Source organism: Doryrhamphus excisus, linkage group LG10, assembly GCF_037039965.1.
Source record: "Doryrhamphus excisus strain RoL-2023G ecotype Guam linkage group LG10, RoL_Dexc_Guam_v1.1, whole genome shotgun sequence".
In the NCBI taxonomy this organism is placed as follows: Eukaryota; Metazoa; Chordata; class Actinopteri; order Syngnathiformes; family Syngnathidae; genus Doryrhamphus; species Doryrhamphus excisus.
The window spans coordinates 4,548,124-4,560,221 of record NC_136366.1 but is presented as its reverse complement, the minus strand read 5'-3'; the positions used below and the strand labels follow the sequence as shown (position 1 = coordinate 4,560,221).

The 12,098-nt window shown below is 44.5% G+C and overlaps 1 protein-coding gene across 1 annotated transcript; it reads right to left on the bottom strand.

Moving 5' to 3' along the window:
• Window positions 1–3,562: 3,562 nt before the first annotated feature.
• Window positions 3,563–12,056, bottom strand: LOC131107901 (TBC1 domain family member 12-like). The gene is made up of 13 exons (XM_058058368.2): window positions 10,716–12,056; window positions 9,766–9,892; window positions 9,001–9,083; window positions 8,841–8,923; window positions 8,651–8,768; window positions 7,173–7,279; window positions 6,994–7,077; window positions 6,826–6,920; window positions 6,678–6,749; window positions 6,451–6,579; window positions 6,260–6,369; window positions 4,637–4,895; window positions 3,563–4,565 (listed from the first exon to the last, which is right to left on the bottom strand). Exons 1-13 carry the CDS (start codon window positions 11,972–11,974, stop codon window positions 4,491–4,493), a joined length of 2,601 nt encoding a protein of 866 aa, XP_057914351.2. The 5' UTR covers window positions 11,975–12,056; the 3' UTR covers window positions 3,563–4,490.
• Between the last annotated feature and the right edge of the window lie 42 nt (window positions 12,057–12,098).

Here is a 12,098-nt window from a genome sequence, read left to right as displayed (position 1 = left end):
ATGTTTAGAGGTGTTATTGAGGAACTTGTGACTAAGGCACATATATATAGAGTAGTTACTGATGTAGTAATGGCTCAGAAATATGCAATTAGAGTAGTTACTGAGAAACTTGTGACTAGGGCACATATTTTAGAGTAGTTATTGAAGAACTCATGACTAAGGCACAAATATTTAGAGTAGTTACTGGGGAACTCATGGCTAAGGCGCATATATTTAGAGTAGTTACTGGGGAACTCGTGGCTAAGGCACACGCATTTCGAGTAGTTGCTGAGGAACACAATGAAGAACACAAAGAAGAAGAACATGATGAACGCCATGAAAAAAATGAAGACAGCATATAAGAAGACCATGAGGACCACAAGGAAGAACATGATGAATAATACGATGAAGAAATTGAAGAACACAGAGAACAAGAACAACACAAAGAAGAACTTTTACAAAAACATGAAGAAGAGCATGGTACAGAGCAAATAAGAAGACCATGAAGAAAACAAGGAAGAACATTATGAACACATAGAATAAGAACATAGTGAAGAACATGTGTTCTTATTCATTCTATACCATGTTCTTCTTAGAAATGTTCTTCAATATGTTCTTTACAGTGTTCTTCATGTTCATCATGTTCTCCAGGTTCATGTTTTATCATTTCGAGAAACATGAAGAACGTGAAGAACACAAGGAACACCTACAGGAACATCACTTGAGAAGACTTCTCTTCTTCAGCATGATCAACTTCTCTGCAAGTTCTCTGCATCCTGAAAGAAAAGTGATACCTCGCTTTTTTTCATCTTTCATTCCAACTTCCAGCAGATCCAACCATTCTAGTTCCCCATCACCTTCAGTCATGTGTCTCCCTTAAAGCGTTCCCCCTTGCAACATGTGCTACCTAGAGTAGGAACCATTGTTACATTCCTATTTTCCTCCTTTTTTAAAAAAAAATTCAACAGCGCTTCTCAATGTTTTCTTTGCAACCGTACTCAGCTGAAAAAAAGAACAGATTTGTCTAACACTCAGAAATACACAGGGCACCTGAACGCAGCATTCGGCTACGGTGCTTTCCAGGAGGAAGGAACGATAAAGGAGAAAATGCGGACTGAAAGAAGAAAGAGATGTTGTGTTGCACGTTGAAGCGTTGAACCCCGACAGCCAATCTGCTCTCCCCGTTTGCCCCGTCACCCCGCATCATTGGGGTCAAAGGGCGCTGTGAATCCCAATTAATGAGCCGCCAACCCCCCAACGAAACGTCCCTTTGCCAATTTTTCTGCTAGCAAAAAAGCGTTTTTGGAGCTTTGGACACCTGAGCCGCGTCGGTGGACGTCCGGGGAAGGACGGCGAATGACCGGCAGCGTTTGCGCTGAGGAAGAGGAGAAGGAAGAAGCTAGCGAGCGTTGCCCGGGCGCTAACTGTTCACCCTTGTAATGAGATCATGCCCGCTGAAGGCTCCGGAACAAAGGCGTGCAAATTGTCATTAAATGTGCTGCGTTTGATCGCTGAGGCCTTTCATGGCCGCTAATGGCTCCTGACAGGCGCCGCCAACAGATTCTGTGACAAACTTCTCGATTGAGCCGAGAGGATTTTTGAACTTTGCTTGCTCCCGCGCCCCCGGCCCGGCCCCGGCCCCCCGGACCCGGGCTCCGGCTCCGGCTCGCTCTGTCAAACAATCACATCAATGACCCAATTGAGCAGTGGTCCCTTGTTGATAACCTCAATGAGCTCTATGTTGCCATTCTTTGTGCGCTCGCTGCATTTTATGGTAATTAAACACTCGCTTGCTTCCTGCCTTCAATACAAACACTGGAAAAAAAAAAAAGAAAAGGGGGGCGGGGGGGTGGTCGGAACGCACGGGCCGCGCTGGGGGAAACTGGTAGATTGCAGGTGCAGCAAAGACGGCTTCGGGGGGGCGGACTTTCCCACCGAGCGCTCATTAGGTCATGACAATTTGTTCTTACAAAAGACACGTCGTGACCCCCTCTCCCGGGGGCCCCCCGCACCCTTATCTGAATATGCTTTTTTACAAGCACGCATCTAATTGCTGCTTTCCCGGGCGGCGCCGCCCGGCTGCTGCAGGCTCAAAGGCCAACGACCACGTGACACCACGTTAACTTTGATGGCAGGTGATATCCGCTAACAATGCTAACAATGCTAACGCTCATATCTACACATTATATTGTATATATTACATTACAGGTTGTGTGTCTAGTATATGTGCCCTGTCATTGGCTGGCCACCAGTCCAGGGTGTACCCCGCCTCTCGCCCGCTCGGATAGGCTCCAGCACCCCCTGCGACCCTCGTGATCATAAGCGGTAGAAAATGAATGAATATTAAATTTTTTGCTGTTTTTTCTCCAAATACTGTATTTCATATTTCTTCTTGTACATTTTTTTAGCATAGCAGTATGAAGTTTTTCTCCTAATATTTTGACTTTACCCTCATAATATCTAATATAACTAATTTTCCTAAAATCGCACATTTATTTTTCCTTCAATATTTCAACTTGATGCTATTTCTTCACCTTATTTTTTTTATACTTTTGTCTTTATTCTTATAAATTTACCACTGTTGTTTTTTCTCATATTATTCATATTTTTAGAACATGCAGCCCCTGCATTACACAATAAATGTCAAAGTAGTCTTCAAAAAAACTAAAGGAACATTAAATATAAATAAAATACTAAGAGAATGCCTCCCAAAAATCTAAGAAAAATAATTTCATATCAAAAAATAAAAAGCTAAAATATTATGCTAGGAAAAGAAACATGAATAGTAAAGTAAAAATGTAATACAGTAAATATCTAAAATTAATGTGAAAATAAAATGCCAAAAATGTTACAATAAAAAAGGATCCACGTTATATCATAATTCTGAAAATGTTTTTGAAAAAAATAAGTGATTTAATAGTCAATTAATGTCCAAAATGAAAGTAAAAAAAATGTAAAGGTAAAAAAGTATAAATGTCATATCACATAATGCTAAAAATGTTGGGAGTAAAAATAATATAAGAGACAATAAATGTCATAAATAAAAGTAAAACACCCAAAAATAAATAGACATGTATATAATGTCATGTTATAATGCTAAAAACCAAAATAAATAACGGTTATATAATAGACAATAAATGTCACCATAAATATCAATATAAAAAATGTAAAAACTAAAAAGAACATAACAGACATTAAATATCTAAAGTAAAAATGGAAAAATTATTCCATAATGCCAAAAATAAAAGTAAAAAACAGAATTTTATTGTGCAAAAAAATAGAAGTAACCCCCCCACTGTGCTATCCCAGAGGCCCCCCCGGGGCAACAACAGACTGACACTTCCCCTCCGGCCCCGCCTCCACAGGAAAGACCCCAGACTGCTGCCAAATAGCTCGTCAGAGGGCCCCTCAACGCCTTCGGAAATACCTGTGGAGACGCCCGCCTGCCCGCCCGCCTGCACACGCACGCACGAACGCACCACCCCGCCACTCCTTCTAAACGCATACACATACTTTTATTTTGAAAAGTTTACATCTCCTCAGCCAGCCAAATTACGGTCCTGGACTTCAACAAAGACGGACAGGAAGTTGTGAGGTGTAACTAGTCATGTAGCGTGTCGGCTACCAAGAGTTGAAGGTCAGGTTAGGATTAGCTTAGACGCTAATCTGCTAAACACTTGAAATGCAAACATAACAAAACTAAAAAAAATAATAATAATAATAAGTACCTGTAATGGATTACTTGCCTCTACAGAGCTGAATGATGAAGTTCATCAAAGTGTTCTTCCTTAAAAAGTGTCCCTGAAAAAGTTCTAGATGCTTCTAAAAAGGCCAAACATTCAAGGTCATCAGGTCAGGCTTGACTTGGTCGCCCTCTAGTGGTGACAGCTGGACACAGCGGTGAAAATCATAACCTCATAAAGAAAGAAATTCAATAAATAAGAATATCATGTGCATGATACAGTTCATTTCACCAACAAAAAAAAACAGTCACTCAAAAAAGTCACTTGCTGACATATTTATTTACATATTTGCTCGCGACTTATTATGAAAAGCATCTTGACATCACCTGTAAGGCATTTAGGGGAAAAAAAACAAAAAAAAACTGTACAGTAAAATGCTGACAATAAAAGTCACATGCATATTTTCCATGACGTAGAAAAGAAATGTTAAAATGTGTAAATAAAATTCGTTTTTGTAACACCCGATCCATACATCAATGACTCATCTAGGAATCATATTTCTCTGGAGTTTCTTTTATTTGTCATTCATAGCCGGAATGCTGCCCCCTGCTGACTTAGGAGTGTAAGTAAAGCGCGTCGCCCCGGTCCCTTTTAAATCAACTCTGAGGCTCCACAGCCCTGTCGAGCGACCAGGAAGGTTCTGCTCGACTTGAAGCTAAAACTAAAACGTTCCTCATATCTACGTGGAACGCTGCGAGCGAGCAAAGATGTCTGAGCACCACAAAGAAGGTTGGATGACCCACCGGGCGAGAGTCAGGCGTGGGCTTGTCAGCTTCTGAGGGCGGGGCTTCTATTCTTATCCGCTTCTTTGCTTTTATCCCTCGGCTGCGCTGAAGAAAAAACCTGCGAGAAAAGACAAAATATTATATTTCACGTCCCGTGGCGGACATGTCGGACGTACAATGGACGCCGACCTGAGCCCAGCGGCGGTTCCTGCTGATCATGTGCGTGCTAGCCATGGCGGCGAACAGCGTGTGAGCCTGGAGGTCTTCGGGTAAGCGGCTGAGGAACTGAGCGATGTGGATGAAGTCCATCTGCAGCAGAACGTCCTCGAATAGACGCAGGATTCCCAAACCTGTCCTGAACAAACTCTCCTCGCCGTCCCGGCAGAAGACGTCCCACACGCGGCACGCCACATCCAGCGGGAGAGACTTGCTGTACAGCGTGAAGATCCTGCAACGCAACACGGACATAATTCATATTTGACAGGGGTGACATGACATGACAGGACGAGGGTCTCCAAAGTGCGGTCCAGGAGTTTATTTAAGATTTTTTTAATTGGCCTGTGGTACATTCCAAAAAACAGAAAAAAACAAACAAAAAAACAATAAAAACAGAAAGTTTTTATAAGAATAAAGTCAAAATATTAAGAGAAAAACGACGACAAAGTTGCAATTTTACGCAAATATCCATCTCATATTATGAGGAAAAATTATTTAGTAGCATTAACTTGAAAAATGTATTTTTAAGGTTGAAATATAAGAAACAAATATAGCAAAATAAATATGCAATTAAAAAAAATAATATTACGGGTTGATTCTCATTAAATGACAACATTTTACCGTTAAATTACAATTATTTTCTCTCAATATTTTGACTATTTTTGTAAAATTGCTGCCAATTTCCTTTTTAAAAAAAAAAATTCTAATTACAGCTTTATGCTACTAAAATGACAGTTTTCCTCATAATATTATCAGTTAAAATAAAATATTATTCTCTTAATATCTAGTAAAATTACAGCTGTAGTTTCCATTTATTCATTCATTTTCTATTGCTGGGGGTGCTGGAGCCTATCCCAGCTGTCTTCGGGTGAGAGGCGGGGTACACCGCACATATAGACAAACAACCATTCACACTCACATTCATACCTATGGACAATTAATTAACTAATTAACCTAGCATGTTTTTGGAATGTGGGAGGAAACCCGAGTACCCGGAGAAAACCCACGCATGCACGGGGAGAACATGCAAACTCCACACAGAGATGGCCGAGGGTGGGGAAAGACAAAATAAGAAGTCAAAAAGTTACCACTTCCACACAAAATAGGAGGAGAACTCATTCATTCATTCATTTTCTACCGCTTATCCTCACGGGGGTCGCGGAGGGTGCCGGAGCCTATCCCAGCTGTCTTTGGGGCGAGAGGCGGGGTACACCCTGGACTGGTGGCCAGCCAATCACAGGGCACATACGGACAAACAACCATTCACACTCACATTCATACCTATGGACAATTTGGAGTCGCTGGTTAACCTAGCATGTTTTTGGAATGTGGGAGGAAACCACACAGAGATGGTCTGGGGTGGAATTGAACTCGGGTCTCCTAGCTGTGAGGCCTGCACGCTAACCACTCGATCACCGTGCAGTCAGTTGCCATTTCTAATGTTGTGTTTTATCTGCTCATGTGTACTTGTGTGACCAGAGTGGGTGTGTCCTAATGTGTCTTCAAGAAGTGCACAATAGTTAGGCGGTTTCTTTTCCCTCAGGCTAAACCGGACAGAAAAAGCCTTCAGAGAAGGTTCTGGAACTGGACTCTCACCAGTCAATCAGGTAGAGGTCAGGAGTCAAATTGCTGGTCTGAAAGTGGCTGAAGAGACGAGGTAGGTTCTCCTCAAAGAACACCTCAAAGACGGCAAAATATTTCAACATCTGAAATAGCAAAAAACACTGTGGTCACCAGCTGTGTGTGTGTGTGTGTGTGTGTGTGTGTGTGTGTGTGTGTGCATGTACCAGCTCGTGGTCCACTCTGAAGAATGCCATCTGACAAGGTTTATTCAGCAGGTTGGCGAAGGTGATGAAGGCCTCGGCCTCCTCCAGGTTGAGGATGAGCACGGCGGCGATGAAGGACATTCCCTGCACCTGCACACACACACACACACACGCTCAGTGTTGTGTGTGAGTGTGTGTGTGTGTGTGTGTGTGTGTGTGTGTGTTGGCAGATGAGACGTGAAGCTTACGTATCCAATGTCAGGTCGGTAGCAGGTGTACGCTCCCAGCACGCTGTGGAGAAGGTCGTGATAGGGACCGCCCTGCGACAATGCAATTGACGATGAAGGAGACCACTTCCTGTCTTTCAATGTAAAAAAAATCCAGAAGATGTGTCACCTTCTGGAAGATGAAGAGAGACGGGAAGGTTCTGGAGATGTCCAGCTTGATAAGATCCAGACTGGACTCTCTGTCGGCCAGTGACGCCCCCCCGTCTGACAACACAGAGGTCCAAAAGGTCATAAGGGGTGACGATTGCACACGATCAGTGGCGGCTGTGGGACGTACCGCTCTCGTTGTCGTTGACCGAGCTGGTCTCGCTGTAGCTCCTCCACTTCTCTTTGGCGCGACACAGGAAGATGTCATAGAGCTCTACGGGAAGAAGAGGACAACAAAAATAAAGAAAAAAAACACACCTTGGGATATGGTGTCGTCTTGTGCTGTGACCCCGAGGGGGCGCCACGCACCTGCTGTGATGTTGAGCTCGTTGCCGATGGCGAGGCTCCACACACGACCTCTGATGCCGGGGGGCAGTCCCTGCCACCACAGCTCCCTGACGCGCCGCGTACCCTTCCTACGCGTGCACACACACAAGCTAATATGATATGCTGAAATGTAAAATTAATGGTACCTAGCATGATAACGCTACGTGTTTAGGTTTCTACTATGAAAACAGCTAAAATGTTACTCTGCTAATGTTAGCGTGATAACAATGCTAACATTTGCATGTAAAACATAGCATGATGGTGCTAAGTGTCTGTTAAATGTCCGGTCATACTAATGAAAATGGCTAAAAATGCTACTATGCTAGTGTTAACATGCTAAAAATGTTAACATGCTAACATTACCATTAAACTTAACATGATACCACTAAGTGTATCTGAGTTCTATGTAAGACGGCTAAAAATGCGACTATGCTAAAGTTAGCATGTAATACCTATCATGGTAGCAGTGCCTGCTTATGTTAACACTCATAAAATTTGCAAAAAGATACCACTGTGGTAACATTAGCATGCTAACAATGCTACCACTAAGAGTTTGAGTTCTATGTAAGACGGCCAAAAAGGCTACTATGCTAAAGTTAGCATGTAATACCTATCATGGTAGCAGTGTCTGCTTATGTTAACACTCATGAAATTGGCAAAAAAATACCACTGTGGTAACATTAGCATGCTAACAATGCTACCACTTAACATGATAACACTAAGTGTTTTTGAGTTATATGTAAGACGGCTAAAAAGGCTACTATGCTAAAGTTAGCATGTAATACCTATCATGGTAGCAGTGTCTGCTTATGTTAACACTCATAAAATTAGCCATAAAATACCACTATGGTAACATTAGCATGCTAACATTGCTACCACTTAACATGATACCACTAAGTGTTTCTGAGTTTTAAGTAAGACGGCCAAAAAGGCTACTATGATAAAGTTAGCATGTTTTAGCATGCAATACCTACCACGGTAGCAGTGTCTGCTTATGTTAACATAAAATTAAAATTTGCATAAAAATACCACTGTGGTAACATTAGCATGCTAACAATGCTACCACTTAACATGATACCACTAAGTGTTTCTGAGTTTTAAGTAAGACGGCCAAAAAGGCTACTATGATAAAGTTAGCATGTTTTAGCATGCAATACCTACCACGGTAGCAGTGTCTGCTTATGTTAACATGAAATTAAAATTTGCATAAAAATACCACTGTGGTAACATTAGCATGCTAACAATGCTACCACTTAACATGATAACACTAAGTGTTTCTATGAGTTATGCTCTTAACACCAAAAAGGCTACTCTGCAAACAATGTCAACAGCTAGCATTGTAGCGCTAAGTGTAAACTCATAAAAATGGCAAACCAAAATGCTAACATGCTAACATTAGTGTGCAACAGCTAGCATGGTAGTGTTTGTGTATGTGAACACACACACACGCACGCACGCACATTGTGTCCCAGTGGGGGAGGATCTGCGTGTTCCAGACCACCATGGCGTTGGAGATGCTATCTTCATGTCGATGTCGCTCTTTCATCTGACGCTTCTTCTTCTGGGCTTCCTTCATCTCTGACACACGGAGATGCAGTTAGCAGGAAAACCTCCGACTACACACTGTGTGTGTGTGAATGTGTGTGGTACCTCGTCTCTTGGCGCCAGCCACCATCTCGTCGTACTCCAGTTTGTGTCTTTGTGTCTCTTCCACAGATTTGGCAGGGAGGTTCCTGAGGAGCCAATCAGTGCGAGGACCACATCAGCTGCAAAGTGTTGCATTTAGGAACTAGTACCGGCAAGTACTCACGACGGCCGGTCCTCCAAGATGAGCGCTGTGGTGGACAGAGGCTCAAACTCCAGGTTCTTCCTCCTCCCGCCAGGCAGGACGCACTGTGGAGGCAGCAACAGATAGCATTTACACAGTCAGGGTGTCATTCCAGTGTACGCCAGCAGAGGGAGACAGAGTTGTAATGAGTCCATGAGATGCAGTCATGTGACGCTCTTTAAATCTTGTTGCTGCATTTGAGCCCACTTTGGAATGTTCTCCGTCCGTGGGTGACAACCTTGTGTGCTGATGTGAATGATGACAACATAAAGTCATGTGACTGCAGCACACCTGACACCTAACATGGCCGTGCGTAAAATTTTCAAAATAAAATACCACTATGGTAACATTAACATGCTAACATTGCTACAACTTAACATGATACCACTAAGTGTTTCTGAGTTCTATGTAAGACGGCTAAAAAGGCTACTATGCTAAAGTTAGCATGTTTTAGCATGCAATACCTATTGTGGTAGCAGTGTCTGCTTATGTTAACACTCATAAAATTTGCAAAAAAATACCACTGTGGTAACATTAGCATGCTAACAATGCTACCACTTAACATGATAACACTAAGTGTTTCGGAGTTTTATGTAAGACGGCTAAAAAGGCTACTATGCTAAAGTTAGCATGTTTTAGCATGCAATATCTATCATGATAGCAGTATCTGCTTATGTTAACACTCATAAAATTTGCAAAAAAATACCACTGTGGTAACATTAGCATTAGTGCGTGATTGACACCCACTTGCTCTGTGGATACGGGGGCCGAGTCTTTGGTGGCATCCTCCTCTCTGGGTTTGCCAAACAGTCGCCAACCTGATGCATTGTGGGACAGCGCCTTGGACTCTTTGGCTTTTCTTGAGAACAGGTTCCTGGAATGGGGATGAGGGCGGGTAAAACAGGTAAGAATCCCACTGAGAAGAAACTTCCTGTTTGCTTCACCAAAATAAAAGACCGGTCATTCAAATCATGTCACTTCTTTGTAGTTCTACTTATATCTACTTATATATATTTCTGAGTTCTATGTAAGACGGCGAAAAAGGCTACTATGCTAAAGTTAGTTGTTTGTTATGTTTTAGCAAGTAATACCTATCATGGTAGCATTGTCTGCTTATGTTAACACATAAAATTTGCAAAAAAAAATACCACTGTGGTAACATTAGCATGCTAACAGTGCTACCACTTAACATGATAACACTAAGTGTTTTTGAGTTCTATGTAAGACGGCGAAAAAGGCTACTATGCTAAAGTTAGCATGTTTTAGCATGCAATACCCATCACGGTAGCAGTGTCTGCTTATGTTAACAAAGATAACAAATCATGTCACTTCTTTTGCGCGCGTGCGCACATGTCACATGCGCGTGACAGGAAGCGGGTGCTAAAGAACCACTTGTCCTCGTACTTCCCATCTGCCTGGTTTGCGTTTCCTGTCGTGCTGAAAACCTACACCGTCAGCGTTCTAGAATGATCAAGAGTTGGAACCGCAAAGGCAGCAAGCGTTAACGTTGCCCCGCACCGTGCGGCACGTGTTCCTTGATCAGTGTTGCCACTGTAAGAGACATGTTGACAATATAGCTTTGTTCCACCCACACACCTCCCATCCCAAGACTTGTGATCGAGGCAGATGGTGGCCCCAAATCTTGATTTGCAATTTTTCCGAAAAAGGGAAGTTCTTGCACACACACAAAAATGTACCTGGTGAAGAAATCTGCTATTCCAAACTTCTTGGGCGTCAGTCTGGACTCAGAACTGTCCAGCTGCATATTGAGGTCCGGTAGCTGGTCCGGCGCACTCTGCCTTCGACCTGCTTCAAAAATGTTCCGAAAGTCTCCCTCGTCCCCAAAACAGAACCCCCCTTCATCGGAGGGGGACATTGGGGTGGCGTCGCAGCTACGGGACACTGTGAGGTTCTGGTCGGTCCTCAGACTGCGAGGCCTGACGACCAAACTGGGCCCGGGGGAGTCTTCCTCAGAAGGCGAGCTGTCCTCGCTCAGTCCTGAGGAGGCGGCGGACAAGCCGGGGGAGAGCGGTCTGGAACTTGATTCAAGGTCTAGGGAGTCCACAGAGGCGGGCAGGCCAGCCGAACCCCCGCTGCAGTCACCCGAGCTCCAAACACCAGTCTGGGCTTCTTTGCAGGCATGGAAGCCACCATTGACTCCTGTAGCTTCTTTGTGGACATTCAGCGTCCGGGTCCAGTGATCCACATGGGGACCACACAAGTCCACAGGACCATCAACATCCCCGTTGTGTATTCCTGGTTTAGGTTCCATGGTCATAGACTTCCTCAATCCCGTTCCAGAGCATGGCGGCCCTGCGTCGCCGTCTGTGGCCTCCTCCGCCAGGCTGATTGAGCCACTGAAGTCGGCTCCGCTAGTCCGGTTCTTCCCGGTGTGCCGCGACGTCGCCACTGTCACAGCTGGACAGGAAGCGGTGGCGATGCCGGTACCTCCTCCTTCATCTCCTTCTCCTCCTCCCCCCGCCGTCGAGTCACACCGCGCCTCAGCGGTTCCGTTCAAACCGAGATGGTCGTCGCAGGTAAGGCGGTCCGGGAGAGACCTCGGACCTGGGTCCGGCATGTCGTCGGTACCGTTGACCTCAAGGCAGCCCTCCCCGGTCTGGTGACCCCCGCTGGTGACGTCAGCTCGTCGGAGTGCCAAGACACATTTGAGTCGTCGTGCTTCGTCTTCTTCGTTCTCGTTCACGTCGACGACCAATGGGCCTCCGAGCTCACTCGTCGCTGCCATGAGCCTCAGGTCCACCGGCCAGCTCGACACTTCCCCGTCGGCCCAGCAGCGCAGCAGCAGCAGCGGCGGGTTTTGTTCTTGGAGGAGGAGGCTAGCATCTTCGCCGCGGACGCTGGAGCGCTGACTGACACTCGCCCGGCTCAAGGCGCTAATCCCGGGCGTCCACAAGCTAACATCCTGCGTGTTAAAGCCCGGTGTTCGTGTTAGCATATATTGTTGTGTTCATCTGTCGAACACAGCGGCTTCCCAGTCACTGTCGGCCATCTTGAAAATACCCCAACAATGACGTCATCGGCTTCTCTTTCTCAGCTGACACATTCGGGGCTTCACAGCG

Excerpts from the sequence above, each read along its gene's own strand:
- LOC131107901 (XM_058058368.2), bottom strand. The coding sequence starts at position 11,974 with ATGCTAACACGAACACCGGGCTTTAACACGCAGGATGTTAGCTTGTGG. Across the intron at positions 7,280-8,650 it reads CTCCCCCACTGGGACACAAT|GAAGGGTACGCGGCGCGTCA; the intron begins GTGCGTGCGTGC and ends GTGCACGCGTAG. Across the intron at positions 6,750-6,825 it reads CTCTCTTCATCTTCCAGAAG|GGCGGTCCCTATCACGACCT; the intron begins GTGACACATCTT and ends GCATTGTCGCAG.